The sequence below is a fragment of the Bemisia tabaci genome, chromosome 3 (assembly GCF_918797505.1).
Source record: "Bemisia tabaci chromosome 3, PGI_BMITA_v3".
In the NCBI taxonomy this organism is placed as follows: domain Eukaryota; kingdom Metazoa; phylum Arthropoda; class Insecta; order Hemiptera; family Aleyrodidae; genus Bemisia; species Bemisia tabaci.
The window spans coordinates 59,454,079-59,476,359 of NC_092795.1; the positions used below are offsets into that span (position 1 = coordinate 59,454,079).

Here is a 22,281-nt window from a genome sequence, read left to right on the forward strand (position 1 = left end):
ATGATTCTGAGGCCTGTAAGTTAATGACTCTATTGATACTATCGTGGCAGATCTGAATAACAAGAATTACAAGGTCAGTATGAAAAAAAGTACCTGTGCAGTGAATGTGTTGCAAGTAGGGAACAAATTATGGCCTAATATATGACCCCAGAAAATGGCCGAAATGATTTTGATTCTGTTAATTTTAGTCCTCTTAATATAATAAGACTAGGGTAGTATTTTGATGTACCTCTTTTGGTATTCACTAGACATTTGTATGCACATGAAACTGAATTTAAATCAGTTTAAAATGCTTTCTCAACTTCCAATTAAAAATGTTGATCTGGGTAAGGGGCACCCAAATACTTGAATTCGCTAAAGGAAGATTAACTCAAAGTATGTCATTTTCTAATGATAATTTTTTTCAGTGGCTCAGGTACAAGTCAAGTTTTGGATGACTTTTTTGAAAATAAAATGGTTTGCGATCAGAAACAAACCATAAAAAGTTATCAACTGCGTAAAAAAGTGAAATTCCATTATTTATGTTCAAAGAAAATCTGAAACAGAGCATCGTAAGAAGTTGTTTTCAAATTGAAACTCAGAATTTCGTGTCTGTATGAAGCAATTGATACTTGTAACTATAGCCTCATAGCGTTCACAGATGTTTGTACGTATGATTTTCTACTGCTGGTAAGTCTTTACCAACAGATTGATTATCCTTGCAAGGTGTCAACTCCGCTTCAGCAGTTTGACTCATGATTTGATCTCTACAAAGTACATAGTACTAAGATACAGTTGTGCTCTAATTACAAAATTTTTGTTTGATAATTTCGCACTACACCTTAATACAAAACAATCAATTCCATTACAAAAAATTATTTAGGTACTTAACTAGCATAATATCTATTTACATAATTGATGGTTTTGATGGTTCCTGACAAAGGTGTCCCGGAGTTCTTAGCAATTGCTGAGTGTTAGTTGGAATCTATATCCATCTAGCCCCTGATGTAGGATTTTATCTTCAGAATTGTGCTTTAATGCAATGCAAGTTTTGGAGTTAAATTTCCAAATTTTAAAGGATTCAATATGTCAACAATTAAAATTTGATTGGCTGACTTCAAAGTCGCTTGGCGTAATACTTCAGTTTGATGTCATTGTCGTTTATTTACTACAGAATTTTATCAACTTTTCCAGCCTATCAAACTGAAATCCTAGGGTAATTTTTTTTTTTTTTAAGCATTGGCTATTTTTAAATGGTTAGATGGAATCCTGAAATTATACAGCTTTTCCAGAAAATATTAATCTCTCTCTCATGAATCAAAAATAATTTCCTCACTAGGTCTCCTTCCAAGGCGAAAGCTGTCATGAAGTGTTTTTTTTTTTTTTTTTTTTTTTTTTTTTTCAAAATTTGTTTTGGGTATGTCGTATCCCACAGGTGAATCTCAGACTTGCCATGAGGTGAGAACTACTTTCTGTCTCAAAAATTTGCAATGGATTATCCTCCCTGTAATTGTCATTATTTCCAATAGTAAGCTTATTTAGCAAGAAGCAACCATCTAATGGTTCCTACAAAGTTCGGTTTCTCAATACTCAATCTCATACTTTCCAACGGAAAATGAACCCCTCCAGATTAAACTGTAAATCAAGCTTTTCCAAAGTTCCTCCGGAAATTTTTAGGATTCAATCTTTGCCTCAATATTTTCAAATGTGAAGGATGCGTTCTCTGGTCAGAACCAGACTCTTCTGTTTCTTAAGTTCTTTTACAACAATTAATTCTGTTATATATTCATCATGCGTAGTCCTACCAGTGATAACGCCTTTCTCCTTTGGCACTACAACTCTGAATGCTGGTAGTTTTGCAACTCTGCAATGTATAGTTAGTGTCGGCGATTTGCCTTTGAATATTGAGTGGTCGTATCCGGGAATGAATGAGCCTGTAGTCGGTACAACTGTCCAGCAAATCGGAGACAGAATAAAAATCCTCACCATTCCTGAACTATCGTACCGGCATGTCGGCAATTACACTTGCAGAGCCAAGAATGCCGCTGGACAAGCTGAGGTCACCACACCGCTTCTAATAAGTGGTACCTAATGACAATTGTTTAACAACTTTCGCATCGGCTTCGTTGTTCTCCTGGCATTTTTACTGTGGTTTTCTTTTATTTCATTCTTTTCTTGATTTTATTATTTTCGCAAGGTACTCAGTTGTTCATGTATGCTCCTGCAAGTTAGGATAAATCGGATGAAATTGTATATGTTAGTCAGCAACCCCAATGCACTACAATTTATCCTTCTACATTAAAACTTCGAAACATGTATTTTGGATTTGGAAAAAAAAAAATCCTCAATTTTATGATTTATCAATTCAAATTCCTTCACCAGATCTTTGTATCAATATGTGCTAAAATGTAGTTTTGAAGAGAGTTCCTAATTCACTCCGAGTTGTAACAGTCTTAGAAATCAATTAGTTTGAATCTCCCGATAAATCGCTGTTTCTCTTCATTCTTGCCCAGCTTTACCGGTTATCAGTCCTTTCTCCTTTGGGAACCTGCCTCTCAGCGCAGGCAGTTATGCTACCCTTCAGTGCAGTGTCAGCACTGGCGACTCGCCTCTCAAAATTGAGTGGCTGTACCCAGACATGGACAATCCAGTTAATGGCGTATCCGTCCAGCAGTTTGGCGATCGTATGAAACTCCTGTCGATTTCCGAGCTCTCATGGCGGCATGTTGGCAATTACACATGCATTGCATCAAATCATGCCGGAAAAGCTGAGCTGACTACTCAGTTGTTGATCAATGGTACTTACAACTTTAGTTCCAGTGGCACTTGTTTCACGAAGAGTGACATCTGTCTGAATTTAGCCTTGGTCTCTGTGTCATGTTTTATCGCACAAAAATTCTTCCCTCTTGTCTGTTTTTACTCTCCTTTTTTTTTTTGCTCCATCATCCGTAAAGATAAAAGTTATTCCTATTCTGGTAAATCCGATGTTTCCTTTTCATATTATTTCTGAGAATTGAACAAATTTCCTCAACAGGAGCCTCGAATGGCTCATCCTTTAGGAAATGTCTCGATGCAGGGAAAGTATTGCCTATATGATGAGATCTTCAAGTTGATTCTCGTCCCTCATTTCCAGTATGTGTTGTGTTCCTGGTTTTGAATTTTTCTGTCTCCTCTCTAATTCGTTGGCAAGTGTAAATCAATTGAAGTTCTTGTCACATAACCAAGGGAAGAAGTTTTTGTTTTGTTTTGATCGGCTTGAAAACTCAGAAAGAAACGAATTCAAGAAATGCATCGTAAAAGAAAGAATTCAAGATATTTTGACTCTTTCTTCCTCTCACTGTTCGTTAAAAAGCTTTGCTAAAATCTTTGTTTTTGCTTTCTCTGTTTCCGAAATTGAACAGTTCCGCCTAGAATTCTCCCTTTCACATTTGGAGATACACCAATGAATGAAGGCCAGCTTCTTACAGTGCCTTGTGCAGTTATTGAGGGCGATGCTCCCATCTCCCTCCAGTGGCTTCATAATAATGAGCCAATCGCACCCCATCATCGCGTGAGCGTTGTTCAGATTGGGGATCGCAGCATGATTTTAAGCATCACATCAGTGAATGCTGATCATATCGGAGAATACTCTTGTGTTGCTAAGAATGACGCTGGGTTGCATAAGATTTCCGATTCATTGAATGTCAATGGTACTTTTTTGTTCTGTACTATTTTTGAGGCATTTGTCTTGCAGAGTATTATGTTTCGTTATTTCTTTTATATTACCAAAGTTTCTTTCTTCTCCCGGATTGATATTTTTCTGAATTTTCAGCCTTTTTTTTTTTAGGATAAACCATGTTTTTCCTCTATTTTTTTTGCCATCCAAATCCTTAAATACTATCCTTGTCCCTTTATTTAAAGGATTATTCCTATTTTCTATTTTATAAATCCCATTAACCTAATCTTTGTGTCGCAGTAAAACCGCACATCGCACCCTTCCAGTTTGAGACACCAATTAATGCTGGTGACACAATTCAGGTGACCTGTAATGTACCAAAAGGCGATAAGCCTCTGAGTATCATATGGCTTTTTTCTGGTGAGCCCATCACAGCTTACACCGGCATGACTTCCGCCATGATTGGCGACCGAATGAACTATTTGTCCATTCCTGTTGTCGGGCCATCTCACAGTGGGAATTACACTTGTGTAGCCAAGAACAAGGCTGGGCAAGAGTTCTACACCGCTCAGTTGCAAGTTGATGGTAGTACTTTTTCTTTATGCATAGCGGTTGACCTTTCGTCATGAAGTCTGTGTGGGGAATGCATTTTCTTTGAGATTGGACTAACTATTTTTTGAGCTGGTATGCACATTCATGCAACTTATGAAGGATAGTGAATTTATCAACAACAGAACATACATCACCTTCATTAACCAAAAGAAAAACTAAATTAAATGCTGTTAAATTGAGAAACTTGGGACTCTGAAAGAGTCCAAAAATTGTCTATTGCATTGTAGATTTATTGTATTATGAAATATCACAGAAGAACCACTTTCTTAAAGTACCATAATGAAAACATTAATTTCGGATCGGTAAAAGTTTAACTTTGAGAAAAATCTCCTTCTAAAATTATGTGATTGTGCTTATCAGAGGTTTCAGTTTAGCGAAGTCTTACTAATCTTGTAGTCAGTTTTCCTCCAAAATCTCCCTCATCATTCTGATTGATCTTTCCCAGAACTCCCTCACATCGTCCCATTTTTCCATGAAGATTTGAATGTGGGTGACAGTTTGCAACTCAACTGCCACGTTTCGAAGGGTGATAAACCCTTTAGAATAACATGGTCTTTCAACAATGACAGTCTGGCGTCACATCTCGGGATCTCAACGACAAAAATAGGTGACAGTTCCATCCTCCTGACAATTGGGTCTGCCCTGGCAAAGCATAATGGCAACTTCACGTGTACTGCCCGCAATCGGGCTGGAGCTGTTCATTACTCTGCCGCTGTACGCGTCAATGGTAAATCGTGCTCGAATCTGGGGAATCGCAAGGCAGTTGTGGTGTTTCATGTGGTGAAATTGGTCTTGCTTGGGATGATGATATCCTGAGCCTAACCGGAACGTTTAACTTTAGCTGTGCAGGATCTCATGCGAAGTGTTCAAACAGATTGTCGTATGCCCGGCTGTATTTAGTCTGAATATTCATTTCCGAATTTGGATTGAAAGACCTTAGCTTTCAGGCTGTCAAGTAATTACATCATGAAAACAAAATTGTGAAAATCAAATCCTAATTTTTGATGGAACTATTTAGATAACTTACGTTGTCAAAATGTGCGAAAATGTGCCAATTTGACTTGAGAAACCTGAAAGTTCAAGCTTTCAAAGATTTGAGCAGAATACTGAATCAAAACCAATCGGAAGGACTTACCTTCAAAACCCTCTTGATATCGCTCAGGGTCAGAATAATCATCTCTTATATTCACACGTATCCAGCTTGATTTCAAAGGTTCTGTTTGAGAATCTAGATCACTATTTACAGTCAATACGGCAATCTAAATGCACTCTTACCATGTGACAAACTTAACTTCATGTTAGGGTGTTGGGTCATGACTCATGACATTCAGCTCATCAAGTAACTTCAATTGTGGTCAGTTTCTCCCATCATAAGCATGTCTCATCCTTCATTGGTTCGTCGATTGCTTTACGGTAATCAAAACTGCCTAATCTGATGCTTACTAATAAATAACCACTATCAAACATTTTAAGAATATTTGTCTGTTTAGTTTTAGTCTAAATAACATTGCCATTCATGGAACTTTTAATTCACTGTACAGAACAAGGTTGAGGGCTCAAGCACTCGTTTATAATTACCTCGTTTTCTCTTAATCATAATTAGTGGCAGAATTCCTCGAAATAGTTTCTCTTTCTACCAAGCAGGTTCCATTTTTTTCAAATATTTTTTTCTCATCAGATTTATTGTTCAGATTACGGTCCGGCGTTTCAAGGTTTCACAGATATTCAATGCTAAAATCCTATTTCCAAATATTTTATAGGTTTGAAGACAGGGAATTCTCAGTAACAATTATCGTTAATTTTAAACGATCATTTAAAGAAAAAATAGCAGAGATATTTCTTCGGAAGACCCAGGAAAAACAGAAATTTTGTGTCAATTGAAAAAATGTGTGCAACATCAGAACTTTATAGAAACTTTTCACAGAGTTTGAAGTATGTATCAATACATTTTTTAAAATTTTTCTTTTCTTATTCAAGTTCTGCCAAAACTGTCTCCTTTTTCATTTGGAGATGAAGCGTATGAAGCTGGTCAGTTTGTCAACATCCAGTGCATAGTGTCTGCTGGTGACTTTCCGGTAATCATTTCGTGGTTGTTCAATAATCAACCGATTCCAGCTTCAATGGGTGTAACTAGTTCTCAGTCTAGGAAGCGAATTAGCACATTGGAAATTGAATCTGTAGCAGCACACCATGCAGGAAATTATACGTGTATCGGAGCAAATGATGCTGGACACACTTCATATTCTTCGCAGTTGCTTGTTGACGGTTAGAAGATAGAGAAATTAAATAATCAGGGTGTTGCATGGATTCAAATTTGCTGGTCGCATTATTTCACCTTAGTTTGTCTGCACTGATTTTTTTAAACGCAGCATTATTTGCTCATTTTCTTCTGTTTCTTTCTTCCCTTTCAATTGTTCATCTTCTTGACTCTTGCAGTTTTTACGCAGGTTCATTCACGTCTTGTCTTGTCGTGTACACTGCACAGGAGTTCTCTAGGTAATTGTTGAAAGTTTCTAGATTTCATCTGAGTCCAAAAGACCTTGGTTAATGTTATTTGATTCTACCATGTAAATGTCCTTGTTCCTTTTCCTCTCTTCAACCTTCAAACTTGTCCCTGTATCAGTGTAAATCAATATTATTTGTTTGGAAGTATTGTGCCATTGGCACTAGTGAAGATGTCAGGTGTTGAAAACTGAACTGCAGTTTCTAAAAACTGTATTGAATCTCAAAACTGTACTGATTCTTAAAGTCTCTCTGATCTTCAATTTTTGCGACAGTTTGGGGTTAGAGGGGGGGGGTGGCAGGGTAGGGTAAGATAGGGGTAAAGAAATGCTGATAGACAGTTAGACCTCTTGCTCAGGCATAACAAATGGAGTACTCAGGAATTTTTAGCACTATACTGGTTCTCCCTTGTCCACGTTTGAAACTTGTTCATATTTTCGCTATAAAGAAGCAAAGACACATTTTTTTGACTTATCGCCTTTTTTCTTTCAAGTCCTGCCAAAATTGTCACCATTTTCGTTCGGCACTGAAGCATATGAAGCTGGGGAGCTAGTTTCAGTGCAGTGCATAGTTGCTGCAGGAGACCTCCCTGTTAGCATTTCGTGGCTGTTCAACAATGAGCCGATCCCTCCCACAATGGGAGTGTCCAGCTCTCAGAGTAACAAACGGATCAGCACACTGCAAATTGAGTCTGTAGCTGCCGATCATGCCGGAAATTACACATGTATAGGAAGAAATAGCGCTGGAAATGCAACATACTCCTCGCAGTTATTTGTAGATGGTTAGATCATCATTCTTGCAAGTTGGGATGTGTGGATTGCCTGACCAATCTTGATATTGTCTTGCTATATTTGACAACACCGTTATCTTTTCGTTCTGATTCATCTTCTTTTGACTTTTCCTTCAAAATTTCAATCTCCATAGTTTTTAATTATATTTAATTTTTAATTATAGTTTTACAAGGGTGAATTTTTTAATAAGGTTTCCTTCTTTTTCTTATAACATCGATATTGGAAGAAGGATGAAACCATCAGGAAACTACACAAAAAAAAAACTTTTATAACTTTATTTCCTAGGTTGTAAAGAAATCAGCAATCTTCCAGACACATTTGATCCTTAATTTTATCATTTTTAAAAAAAACTTTATTTCCAGAGAAATTTTGGTGAGTGAAAGTAGTCAAACGGTAGTTACGCAAAAATGATTAATTTCTCTGATTTACGACCTATTGTACCTATATCAAAAGAAGAAATCATGAATTTACACATTAACTTCCTCCCAATGTGTACTGATACATTTCGCAAGTGCCTTAATTTTATAAAGAGGAGAATCTCTGAATAAAACCACTTTTGCAGAACCTTTCAGTCAATTTCAAACAGCAAACACTTTGCTGAGAAACTCAGAGGACACAAATTCACAATCTGGTTTTGTTCTAAAAACAAAATCAAATTAACTTGCACCAATTGTATAAGACATATTAATCTGTCAAATTTGAAAAATGAAACTTCATCAGACAGCTTGTAGACGTATGTAAGCAAGTGTAATGCCAGTTCGAAATTGCCCCTCAGAAATCACCCTCTCCAAGAAAATACCTCATGGAAATAATTTAAAAATTCACTCTAGTATAATTTTTTCTTATTTTTTATTTTTATTTTCTTCTTTTTCTCCTTCATTGAGTTATCTTTTCCCACTAGGACCTAAAAATTCTTGGAGGATATGTCAAGCATTAAGTCTTAATTATTTTTCTCAAAATATATTTATCTCACTGCTGACTCCTGTTTTGGAGCAAGTGTGAGGTATGAAGTTTCAATTGGCTATTTCTACGCGACTGATTTTTAATTTATGCAGAAACTGTAAAATTATCATCAATTGACCAAAGAAAAACCAAAAAAACAAACATGTATTTTCATCAGCATCTGTTTTTACTTAAATTTGTTTATTGCTTTTCAAGTTCCCCCAAAAATTGCACCCTTCTCACTGGGAGAGGGACCATTGGAAGCAGGTGCATCAATCTCTCTTCAATGCTCTGTCACCTACGGTGATTACCCGATTAATATCACTTGGTGGTTCAATAATCTGCCGATCTCCCTTTTAAGCGACATCTCCGTTTCAACTGTCAGCAAGCGGTTGAGTGTTCTGGAAATTGAATCTGTGAAAGCATTTCATGTTGGAAACTACACTTGCATTGCAAAGAATGATGCAGGAAATATGTCTCATACTGCTGAAGTATTAGTAAATGGTTCGAATCAATAATTACAGACTTTGATGGAAGCATGCCTCACTATTGTTGATCTCTCAGCGATCCATATGGTCTGCCTTTCCTTATTTTTACTTAATTACAATCACTTTAATTTCTTTTTCTTTCATCTTTCCTTTTGAAGGATCAGAGTTTTCAGTTTTGTAAGGACAGCTCGGCCCACTGTAAGATGATTCTTGTGTTCAAAAAACTTTGGAATCAGCATACATTCTTCAGAATTTATTTATATTTTTGAATAGGAGCTCAGAAACCTCATTCATTTTTCCGATACTTATATTCCTGTTGCTAGTTTTGGAAACCAAGCAGTTATTTTTCCTTCCTTTTCCTTCAACACCCCAATGTTTGCTCTGTCCTCTCAATTACAGTTAGGAAACTATTTTTACATTCCGATTTTGGCCCTATCAATTTAATTTCTTTCAATTATCTTGGAAGTGGCCTCGAATTTTCATTTAAATTTAGTTACTTTTGAAGAAAATTTTTTCTCTTTTAGTCCCACCAAAGATTGCACCTTTTTCACTCCCTGACAATCCTCTTGAGGCGGGTGAATCTGTATCGCTACACTGCTCTGCGACCTCTGGGGACTTACCGATTAACATTACTTGGTGGTTCAATGGCCTGCCAGTCTCTCTCCTGAGTGATATTTCCGTATCAGTTGTCAGCAAACGTTTGAGCGTGCTTGAAATTGAATCCATCAAAGCATTTCATGTTGGGAACTACACCTGTGTTGGGAAAAATGATGCAGGAAATATGTCTCACACAGCCGAACTTCTAGTCAATGGTTTGCATCAGTTTTCAAAAACATGATTTTGTCACTGGTGGTATTCGAATTGCTCAGTTGTTGTGCTCCTTTTTGTCTGTAATGCTTTTTATCGAAAACTCATTTTATTTTATTTTTTTTCTGTCCATCTCCATTTGATATCCTGCCTTCCCAGAATGTGTCCTCAATATCTGGAAAGCAATAATTCCTATGGGTTTTTATATTGTATTTGTGTTAAACTTGACACTGTCAGACTGGAACAAGATGGTTTCTTTTCCCCAAATATTCGTTGCTATGTTCATCGCTAAGTTCGCTATGTTATTAGGACATCAGTTCAGCTCTCGTGAGATGGCATTCTTCATTGGTAGTAGGTAGATGAGGGCCAGGGGTGGCTATCACCACTCATGATTTTTACTTCAACCATGATATGAGATTTTCAATTCGAGCAAAGGCTCTCAAATTAGCCAACGGTTAAAGAATGACCTCAAATGTATTGTCTATGCTTTCATAAGTACCCTACGAAGGCTTAAGTTTTCTGAATTTTCCTTCAATTTCCAGAGTCTCCAGATTCTTTGGAGCTACTGTCTCCCCTTTTTTGTGTAAAATGTATTATGGTAATTAGAACTTTTTAATATGTTAAGTAAGAAGACACACTCTGAGAAATAATTTTAATTACGGTTGAATTCCTCAGATGAAAAGTCATGAAATCTTAAGTAAAGTGAATTTATTTTTTTTAAGTTCTGCCAAAAATTGCTCCCTTTTCCTTCGGAGATGGTCCTCATGAAGCTGGAGAATCAGTGTCTACGCAGTGTGCTGTCTCAGGGGATCTACCAATTAACATTTCTTGGTGGTTCAATGGTCAGCCTATCTCTCTCGTCAATGAGATATCAACATCTGTTGTTAACCGTCGTATAAGCGTTCTCGAAATTGAGTCTATTAAGGCATTTCACGTTGGCAACTACACATGCCTAGGAATGAATCAAGTTGGCAATGTTACTCATACTGCGCAGTTACTAGTCAATGGTGTGAATCCTAAAATCCCTTAACTCAAGGAATGCTGTTCAATAGTTTCTCTCTTATTCCTTTTTCTCTATTGACTCCCTTCTTACTTTGTCAACCGTAGTATAGGTACTGTCTCATGATTTCTTATACGATTATTTTTTTTTTTTATTATTATTATCATTATTATTTTTTTTTTTTAATTTTTTTTCTCCTTGACCATTATTTTACCTTCCTCATCTATATTTCCTATTTTTCAAATTTTTGAAGGCCCTGTGTAGGTAACTGGTGTTGCCAGTAATTTTATTTCACTCAACGAAAGTTGTCTTTGACCATTACTTCCTTGAAAGAGAAGGAGCTCAATTGGTCTGGATGATTCGTTTCCAGTTTTAAAAGAATTTTGATAGATGATAGGTGTTGTTGGAACATTTTCCTCTCGAGGTTTTTGAATGAAAATCTCTGAACATAGCGTGGAAATTAGCGTGGAATATTCTCTACAGCAACTAATTTTTACAGTGTAATACTGAGTCCCTAGAGGCTAATGAGTCTCATAAATTATTCCACAAACAGAAGGAGTAGTGTATGAAAGATCGGGAAAAACGAATACTTTAACGTCCATACTTTGAAAATGATGTTTTGATTTCAAGACACTTTTTTCGAAGAAACCGATTAGCAGTCACTTCTAGACCTCAACTTTAATAACACCATTTAAAATGGCTTCAAATAAAATTTTGAACGGTCCTCCTCTGTAAAGTTTTGACCCTGGTCTTCATTCGAGTCATAACCATTGCTTTTTACAAGGTATCGTTTGAGCTTATGTCACTGATGAGTGATGTCTTAATGATCGTCTACTATCCTATCAGGCGAAATTAATTTTCACTTGTTAGTAAGATGTTAATTTAATTTATAAGTATTGTATCATGATATATTTTGCCTCAAATAAATAATTTTTTTTCACTTTTCAAAGTTCCACCAAAAATTGCCCCTTTCTCATTTGGTGATGCGCCTCATGAAGCTGGTGAGTCAGTATCAACGCAGTGCTCAGTTTCCTCCGGTGATCTTCCAATAAATATTTCCTGGTGGTTTAACGGACAACCTATTTCCCTTCTAAGTGACATTACAACTTCATCTGTTAGCCATCGGTCAAGTTTCCTTGAAATTGAGTCACTGAAAGGGTTCCATGTGGGAAACTACACTTGCATGGGCATCAATAAGGCAGGAAACATGACACATACTGCTCAATTGCTCGTCAATGGTGCGCCCCCAGCAACTATAGCATGAGATGGTTTTTTCCCTAAGGCTCTTCCTAATTTTTTGTCGCTTTGTACTCTTAAATAGTTAAAATCTAGTTGGGATGTTTTTTTGCTGTCATCTTTCTTTTCAATTATCTGTTGATATGTCTCAAAAAGAGCACTGATTCACAAGCACGATTGAAACTTTCTTTTTGCTCAAACTTTCTAGATAGAATCCAGTGTATATCTCATCAAAATTTGAAGTTTTAAGAAAAAATCCTAGCTTTGAGAAAATCTTATTATTGTGTGTGAAAGACTCACAAAATAGTGTCACTTTGTACCCCTTTGTTGTTTTATTTATTTATTATTTTTTTCTTAATTAATAGAAACATCAAATTAACTAGTAGTATAGGATTTATAAGTCCTAAATTCTTTTATCATAGTTCGCCATAAGTTAATATGTTATAATTATTTTTAAAAGGCAAAACTTTAGTCCGAGTTTTTCGTTTGCAACAGAATTGGTAATTGTTACCCTCCCTTACCCTTGTCTAATCTGCTGCAACATTATTTTTTGGTGTTATAACGGATTGAAGTGTTGGGATGTTGCAGTTTATGGTCTAGGAAAATGAAAGAGGTGTCATTTAGGTAGAATTTTCCATCAGATTAGTATCAATCTTTGTCATTTTCCAGGTTGATGGTTGCATAATATTATCTTCAATTTTACTGAAATATTTTATTGGTAGAGCAGGTCAGAATATCTTAAATCTATCTCTGGAATATGAAAGGTTGAACTAAATGTGTATGTCTAAAGTCTGTCTTAAGTCGCACTAATCCAGCAAACTGATCTGTTTTGAAGTGCTTCCAAAAATCAGTCCTTTCTCGTTTGGCGAAGAATCTCTGGAAGCTGGACAGTCAGTATCTGTGCAATGTTCAATCATGGCAGGAGATTTTCCCATGAACATAACATGGTTATTTAACGATCTACCTATTCCTTACTCTTTGGATGTCACTACATCCACCATGAACCGCCGTGTGAGTCTCCTAGCTATTGAATCAGTGGCAGCTCATCATGTCGGGAACTATACTTGCGTCGGGAAGAATGATGCTGGAAATGCATCTCACACTTCGGCATTGTTTGTCAATGGTTCGATCATTTCCTCTGAAGTCCATATGTTTGCGCATGTCTTCTTAGTCTACCTAATTTTCTCTTTTTTTTGTCATTTTTTTTTGTTTTCAACCCATCTCATGAATGTAGTCTTCATCAGAGAATTTGAGTGTAAGCTGTGGAGCATTATTTTCCCCTCCTTGTATCAATATTTCTGTAAGTTTCCTTTCATATTCATCCCATTATTCCTATTGAAGTCAGGTGAAAAAAAGCAGGTTAAACCTCAGCTGTCGTGCACTTCCTGTCAAATTGAAGGTGATTGAGAAATCAATGACGCAAATAATTATTAATTTAATCCAAATACTTACATTTCTCAATGGTTACAATCGATGTTGGATGACTTGGTCGTGGTCAAACTGAAAAGTTTCTGTTTTGCTCAATAGGCTCTCAAGTCTCTCCACTTTTGTCGAAGTTCTGCGTTTTAGAAAATTTACTCTTGCATATGAATGGAAGAAACGATGACATGAAATCAATTTCAATAAAGTGGTAATCGGCCATAATTTTAACAGTTAAATGGTCAAGGCCAGACTAAACTCTTTTCTCTGTTACAATTTATCATTCAAAGGAAATCAGGTGATTTTACTGTTAATCTTGTTCATCACCAACTTAATCATACTGTCCTAGGCGCTATTTTGTTAAGTGTTCGCTTAGTGGCGGTAAGTTCGCTTACTGCCACGGGTGCTTGCCCAAATCTCGGTTTTGTTTCGATGACATTTCTGAGCTGGGGAGCAGAAAGTCTAGAAGCTGCGCCGCATTGATGATGGGTTCAATCAGAACTAAAACGTATTCGCAGTTGCCTCCTTGATTGGTTCTAACAAGTGTTGCTCTGAACAGCGTAACTCTTTGAAGGAAAAATTTCTTGCGGATGAGTTTTTACGATTATAATAAAGAAGAAACACTGCAGTCCATGACTTTATGTCAAATTCTCTGTATTTATTTTTTTATTTAAAACTTTATTTTATGTGCCAATGACTTTCGTGCAAACAGCCCATTTGTTTTAGCCGAAGTGTTGATGTGCAAGTATCCATGGACAATTTCAGGAGATAAAGAAATTTTTCTCTCAAAATTCTATACATTTTGAAATTTATTCCAAAAGTCCATCATCTTGTTATACTCGAGTTAATTATAACTGATTTTTTTATGAAGTTCCTCCAAGGATTAGTCCATTCACGTTTGGCGAGGAATCATACGAAGCAGGGCAGTCTGTGTCCATCCAGTGCTCTGTTTTTGCCGGAGATCTTCCGATTAATATCTCGTGGCTGTTTAACGGCCACCCGCTTCCGTACTCGCAGGATGTTTCTGCCTCAACAATTAATCGTCGCATCAGTCTCCTTGCTATAGAGTCCGTCGCTGCACATCATGCAGGCTATTACACTTGTGTGGGAGTCAATGATGCTGGCAACGCCTCATACACCTCTCCTCTACTAATAAATGGTTCAAATTAATACAAAATTAATAATTATTCTGATTAAGAGTGTGTTTGCCCCATACCACCACCCTTTTGGGAAAACGCATGATATAATTTGAACTGTGCGGTTCTTTTTTTGTCAATACTTTAAATTTGTCTCCATCAAATTTCATTTTAGTTCCTCTCAACTCCTCTAAATCTTAGACAGTATGTGTACACAAAAAAAAATCAAAAGGTTAAAAATTATTTGGACCATCGCAGCAAGATTGAATGAAAGGGAATCAAGCTCTGATATGATTTTATTTTTTCGGATTCGGTGTGGAAAGTTGTTTGGTTCACTCGGTTGCATAGATGCAAATTGTAGGATCTTGAATCTTATCCTAAAGTCATTGTTATGCTTTTGAAAGGAAGCATTACTCTTTCCTTTCGAGGATCAATCAGATTTGATTGATTTCTGTAACTTGGATCGATTTTTTGAACGTTGCAGAGGGTATCATTTTGAACTTCTGGGCAATTGAAAATCCTCTTTCGTTTGGTCCAATTTTGTGGAATTTTTTTCCATCCCTCACACGGCAGCCATTCAGTTTTCTCTGATGAAATGAATTTGAAACCTTTTTCATCAAAGACTGTTAAATAATTCTGTTGGTATTTTTTTTTTTTTGCCGGCTGTAAATTGTATGAGAGGCTCAAGGTTGTCATACTGGAAGATACCAGTTAAAGTGCTTCACCCTTTCTGTTGATAAAGTAATGATCATTCAATATTCTGATTGATTGCCTCTTTTTGCCTCAAGTACCACCAAAATTGAGTCCATTCACATTTGGTGATGAGTCATATGAAGCTGGTCAGTCCGTCTCAGTCCAATGTTCTGTCATATCTGGAGATCTACCGGTAAACATCACATGGTTGTTCAACAATGAGCCAATCCCTCCCCTGAGTGATATTGTAACCTCTACTATGAACAAGCGGATCAGCGTTTTAGCCATTGAATCAGTTGGCGCACGTCATGTTGGCAATTATACTTGCTTCAGCATCAATAATGCGGGAAATTCATCATACACATCTGCTCTATTCGTCAATGGTTATAATCCATTTTCTGTACTTTTTATTTTAGAATTATCAGAACTTGAAACTCATTTCTTTTTGTTGTTGCTAGACACCGTCTTTTCTTGATTTTTGTTTTGATTTTGATTTATCGTTTCGGGTCTCGAGTCTTACTCATTTTGACATGTGATTGTTCATGGAAAAAAGGAATTTTGTCCACAAAAATTTGAAATTGAGATATTGATATCATAGCAGTGAAGAGTGTTCTAAGAACATTTCAGGATAAGCAATGCCCAAAATGTTTTGTCAAAGCAAACTAAAGACATGAAATTTGCAATTCAAAAGTCTAGTTTTGAGTAGAAGCTATTTAAAATTCTAATCTTCTAAGTTCAGAACACAAAAGCCCAACTGTTAGCAAAAAAATGAATTAAACCGCTTGAAAATTTACTCACCAGGAGACTAGAAAGAGTTTTTCATCGAAGCATCAAAATCTTATTTTTCAACAATTATTTCAAATCAATGATAATGGTTCTACCTGTAATTTTGCCTTTGCGGATATTGAAGTCCTCATTTCTGTAGACGGTCATACATGTCACACTATTTTCTTAAAAATGTTTAAGTTACCTGCAATTTTATAGTTCCTATTTTTGTTTCTTCTCACAACTTTTGCTACACTTTTAAAGAATCTATATATCTACATTGAGAACTGCACTCCTCTCCCCTCCTTGTTTCTTAAAAGCTCTTTTTTTCCTTCACCAATATTTGAAGCTACCAATTGTCAACCATTCATAAAAGTTTCCTCAGGATTCATTTCTTCTTCGAAGTGTCTTCTATAGTTACTGGTTGACTTTTCTGTGCCACAAAAACTCCTCTGCGCATCAGGTAGTTGCTGAGGTTCTTGTTTCTCTCAGGTCTAGGATTTTGTCTTCGCTTTATTTTGGTCCTCAATGTTACCTGACGTGGGGTAACATGAATCTACTTTAAATTATATCAGTGCTGTGCTCATTGTTGGCATTCCTGCTTAGTTTTTTTTTTATACTCTGAAAACTGTACTTGCAAAATTTGATGACTCTGTCATCATCATTGAATGAAAAATTTTCAAATTCTCCAAACAGAAAACTTTTCCTTTTCTGCGGGCCGATTGTTGAAATATTGTGTTAGTCGATGTGACAAGACAAAATTAGGGTAGATTGGGGTCATGTTATAGGTCTATTTGTCATTTTTCCTGTTTATCGTGCCTGTGTAGGGTGAAATGAACAAGTTATTGGTAACTCAAGAGTTGCCTTTAGCCTGTTTTCAATTCCAATACACATAGGTGTGATAAAGAGGATGCCTGACAAAGTTGACCAATTGTATAACTGCATTTCACCCAAGCCTTGTCTTCTCCAGTCGCTCTGCAACCTTCATGCTTTCGGTTAGTGAGCATTGAATGTCTCATTGAATGTGTCAGCATCATGTTATCCAAAGGAATCACAAAAAGGGTCAGTTTTTCTCCTCGAGTTAAAACTGTGCACTGAAATATTGCTTAAGTCTCTTATTTCCTCTCGGAACTTAATGTGTTCTGAAAGTAACTAAGTTAGTCTAAAATAGATAAGAACTTAAGATCAAGTCAGCAATGAACCAATTAATAGTGCTTAAATATCTGTAGCCAAGGACGGAACATTCATATGACAGTTGTCAAAATCTTGAGTTTGTTTGAGGTAAAGGTGGAACAGTGCAAATAAATGTTAAAATTTTACACCTGATCAAAAATTTGCCGCACAAAAAAACGAAAGGTTGTCAATTTAGATTTGCGCTGTAAGAAATGTTTCGTTAAATTGAATCCCTAATTTTAACGTGTGATCTTAAACTCTGCTATCCATTAATCGAAAAATTGTAAATTTTAGTTTCTCCGAAGATGGTGCCCTTTTCTTTCGGAGAAGGCTCGATTGACGCAGGCCAATCGGCCACGCTTCAGTGTACATTATCAGAAGGTGACTTGCCATTGACCATCATGTGGCTGTACAATGATATTCCAATCAAGTCCTCAGAGCAGGTAACAGTTTCGAAGATCAGCAAGCGCGTGAGCGTACTGACTCTTGAACCTGTTACTCATGAGTTAGTCGGCAACTACACCTGTTTGGCAACGAACGCTGCTGGAAAAGCCAGCTTCACTGCTCAGCTGAATGTTGATGGTACGGATTTGTTTGGTGAAAGTTCCCAGCTACTTGCCTGCCAAAAATATTGGGATGGAGTTGTGCTTGTAGGATTTTTTTAAGCCTTTGACTCTCAAATATCCTCATCCGCACTTTTTCACCTATTCTCTCTTTCATTCACTCTCTGTAATTCATTTATTATTCATTTCCTTGACCAAAAAGAGCTCAAATATACTATATCTTAATGTTGTAGCTTGAGGAGAACTGTCCGGCCTCTCTGTACATCAGGGACTATCAACTAACTGTCTTCTTGAAGAATCAGTAATATTTCTTCATCATGAAAATAGTAGCTCAAATCTGTGTCATCTCCTTTTCTTTGTTTAGATACTTTGGTATTCATTGATTAGGTTTTTCAAATGGTATGAAACTTGCTTAGGCGTCTACATTCAGTCTTTTCTAAATTCTTCTCGAAAGGATTTTTTCACTACTCGTGTACAAATATGGCTTAATATTGTTGTCGACAAGTTGTCTCTATTCACCTCATCTAAAAATTTCAGTTGTTCCGCGCATCATTCCTTTTCATTTCCAACTGCCCATATTCGCCGGAGAAAGCACTCAGGTTACTTGCCTGATATCACAAGGAGACTTGCCCGTGGACATTTCCTGGAGTTTTGATGGGTCCGAGGTGATCTCAAGTCTTGCGGGAATAACTACTCAAAAAGTTGGCCGAAAAGGCTCCACCCTTTTTATAGAATCAGTCAACGCCCATCACCGTGGAAACTATACATGTATTGCCAGAAATGATGCAGGGTTGACAAATTATTCAACCAGTTTAAACGTTCATGGTAATTTACCGGTGGAAATCTCCAAGCCCTAGCATGACGGTTCTAAGTTGTTAGAATTTTTTCGATTCTTAATTTTAGCTTATTTCATGTCGTAGTTTTTTCAATTTTCGTCCCTCACTTTTTTTTACACCTGCTTCTATGATGAAAAAAGTAATATTTCATCAGCTTTATTTCCTTATCAGGGCTGTCAAAACTAGTTTCTCTTAAGAATAGAATCAAGTGCTCATATGGCCAACAGTTTTTGACGCATTCCAGTATGAAAAACCACAACATACTTCAAGTTGCAAGAGTGCAAATTTTCTTTAAGTGACTCCAGTCATTTGTAGAAATTTTGTTCCATCGATCTGAAACTTTTTAGAGGCAAATTATTCAAATAAATGTAGCATCTAAACGTCTTTCAATTGAACATCAATGCTACCGGGTCAAGTTCACTCAATGAGTCTCCTTTTCAAAAGGAGTCTAAATGAATTCATTAGATTCCAAGAAAAAATAAATAAATAAATAATCAACTCTGGTCCAGTAGAATTTTAAAAGAAATGTATCGATCGAAAACGTATTCTTACGTACCATCCCTAATCATTCCCAGCTAATCTATCCAATATCTTACTATTCAACACGGCTAGGCTGTAATCAAATCATTGTTTGCACATTGCACCATCGGTATTAGGTTTATTGTTTCTAAAGGTGTCTTGCTCTTTTTGGTTTTATGGTCAGTTGCTCCACGAATTCTTCCATTCAGTTTCGAATCACCCATGTTTGCCGGTCAAACAGCACAAATTACATGTTTGGTCAGTGACGGAGATTTACCCTTAGATATTTCATGGAGCTTTCAAGGTGCTGATAATTTTGCTCATCTGGGCATCTCAACGCAAAACTTGGGCCGCAAAGGAAGCTCGTTACTTATCGAATCTGCAGATTCATATCATCAAGGAAATTACACATGCACGGTTAAAAATGCTGCCGCAACAGCTAACTATACGGCAGCCCTAAACGTACACGGTAAAATACACAAACACACATGCATATTTTGCATTTATTCCCCTTTCCAGAGCATGAGTCAACCTGATGAGATCGAACTTTTTTATCCTCAGAGTAGGAAAATTTGCTCTTTTACTTTCTTTTGAAAAGAGGATTTTTAATGCTTAACTGCATTAAATCAATACATCGGATGGAAAAAAGTACTTTAAGTATGGAATGTCTAGTTTATAAAGATGCTTGATTTTGCCTTTGTAATCTATGATTTCTATTGTAAAAGAAACTTGAAGTTCGTCAAGGTTTTTTTGCAAGCTTTTTAGATGACTCAACATTTTTTGGTCCTAAATTGGAGAAGAACGTACCATTTTGCTTTGTGACATCCATGTTTAATTGACTAATTTTCCAACTGATATTTTGATTTTGAAAACCAGCCTAGCTCAAAATATTTTGTCTTTCTATTGGAAGGTCAATTAATTAAAATGGTAAATGTAGTTCCTTCACCTAAAATTAGCGTGTGATTTTCTAGGGTAATGCCTTCTAGTCAAAGTTGTATCCATTAATCAGTCAGTGGCAAAATATTGGGAGAGTGTAGAATGCCATACGCATGTTCACTTCCATCATCACAGCAAAGAAAACACCCAATTTGTTTCTTAGGAACAATCCAATTTTCATACTAGCTTTTTTGAGTAATCTGGTTTTTAAAATTTTGATTTGCAGTCAAGCATTTCCTCGTCCAATACCAAGAATGGTATTGATTTCTGTCTTATCAATCTGTAATGTCAACCATCTATTCCATCCCTATTTTCTTCATCTCTCTCTCTCTTCTGGCTCCTCAACTCTCTTCTCATTCTTGTTTATTTAATGGCTCATTTTGCATCAGAGTTTTCTTTCCTTTTTTCTTGTGCTCTCTATTCTTGCCACTTCTTTTCAATTACTTCGTTCTCTCTCCTTTTCTTTCTCTTTTCCTTTCAAAATCCTCTTCTTTCAGTTTCATTCAAGCTGTTCACCACAAAACACAGAGCTGAATAGATAAACTCTCTCTGCATTTCAGTGATGCCCCGAATCATGCCGTTTTCATTTGAGTCTCCAATCTTTGCGGGTCAGGCTGCACAAGTAACGTGTTTAGTGTCTGAAGGTGACTTGCCTTTGGACATTTCTTGGAGTTTCGAAGGGAAAGAAACGATGCCACAGTTAGGAATTTCAATAACAAAAGTTGGTCGGAAAGCAAGTATGTTATTGATTGAAACTGCTGGTTATGAACACAGAGGGAATTTTACATGTGTAGCGAAAAATCCAGCCGGATCAGTTAACTTCACTGCAGATTTGAATGTTCACGGTAAAGAACTTGTCACGTTCATGACTCGCTTGACAGATGGTCGAAACCTTGACTACCTAATTATGGTGTTTATTTTGCATGTTTCGCTGAAGGTGCACTTCATCAGAGACAAATAGTGCATTCTTATTTTGCCTTCAGTTTGCTGACTCATTACTTGTCAGTGACTCTTGTGTAAATAATGTTTCTGGATGCAGAAATTGTACATTACATCAAGGCGGTCTTTTCTTGCATACCCTCCTATTTCCAGTATTTTTGTCTGAAATGAATATGCATTGTTATTATCTATTATTTTTTATTCACTCATTCCTCGAATTCCCCGTATATTCTCCTGCAATTAGGGTACTAATTTGAAAGGCATCTACCCTGCAGAGGGTGGCTAAATCTAATGCTTTGGTTTTGATTGTTAGTTTCTCTATGTATAGCTGATGCGCAGTTTTTTAATGACTCATCAATTTTTGTCAAAAACTTCATGAATATTCTTGTCACAATTCCATTTGATTTTTCCTCCTGCTTTCGTACAGTCATGCCCCAGATTGAAGCATTTGCGTTCAATCCCAATGGTGTCAACGGAGGAGGTTCGTTAAAAATCCTGTGCACTGTCATATCAGGCGACTCACCAATTCAAATTCAGTGGTTGAAAGATGGCCAGAGTTTGAACATGGAAAGATCTCACCATAAAGTTCAGCATCTAGATGAGCAGACAGTTTTACTTTCACTATCCCAACTCTCTCTCGAGGATTCTGGAAACTATTCTTGCACTGTAACCAACCTGGCAGGCAGTATCTCCCACTCATCTGTTTTAAAAGTGAAGGGTACTGAATTCAGTCAACTTTTTGACAGTTGTGTGTTAGCCAGTGCAGTATTAAAGCTTTCTAGGTGCATTTGTCAAGTATCTTTCTGCTTGCGTTCTTTCAGTCTCTCTTTCTATCCCATCTCGATAGCTCATTTTTTTTTTTTTTTTTTTGGAGCAAAATTTTCAAACTTAAAACTTTCACCGCGCAATTTTTCCTCCATAACTACCTACTCGTCTTTCCCCTTTTCAAGAATTTTTGTACTCATCTTTTATCAATGTGTAGAAAGGCTTAAAATTTGAAGAAAATTAGACTGCTCGAAATAATGTTTTCCATCCTACAGCCGTGAACTGAAAAGTGCGTTATTCTCTAGAAAATTTCTGAAGGAACTCTTATTGCAAGGAAAGGAACTAATTATTCCTGGTGACTCTGTGTTATCATCATTTTTTTCGTTTTTTGCATTTTCTATGCAAGTCACTGTTCTCCTTTTTGTTAAACTCTCGAATTGAAAGGAAATTTTTCTCTCTCAGAGATGCCAGTGATCCAGCCATTCAGTTTTGATGAAAATGGCATCAACGGCAAAGCTTCAACTC

The 22,281-nt window shown here is 36.6% G+C and overlaps 1 protein-coding gene across 40 annotated transcripts in view; it reads left to right on the forward strand.

Annotated features, from left to right (window-relative positions):
- The window catches only part of Dscam1 (Down syndrome cell adhesion molecule 1), a 165,276-nt gene that overhangs the window by 97,111 nt on the left and 45,884 nt on the right, over positions 1 to 22,281 (forward strand). For 32 of the 40 annotated variants that reach the window (XM_072298954.1, XM_072298957.1, XM_072298948.1 and 29 more), the window contains one exon: positions 21,419 to 21,709. In XM_072298954.1, coding sequence (XP_072155055.1) covers positions 21,419 to 21,709 — 291 coding nt within the window. Of the gene's footprint in view, positions 1 to 3,934; positions 4,220 to 4,691; positions 4,974 to 8,697; positions 8,986 to 9,493; positions 9,782 to 19,300; positions 19,586 to 20,612; positions 20,898 to 21,418; positions 21,710 to 22,281 lie in introns of all 40 variants that reach the window. The other 8 variants (XM_072298920.1, XM_072298945.1, XM_072298949.1 and 5 more) reach the window with 6 other exon arrangements.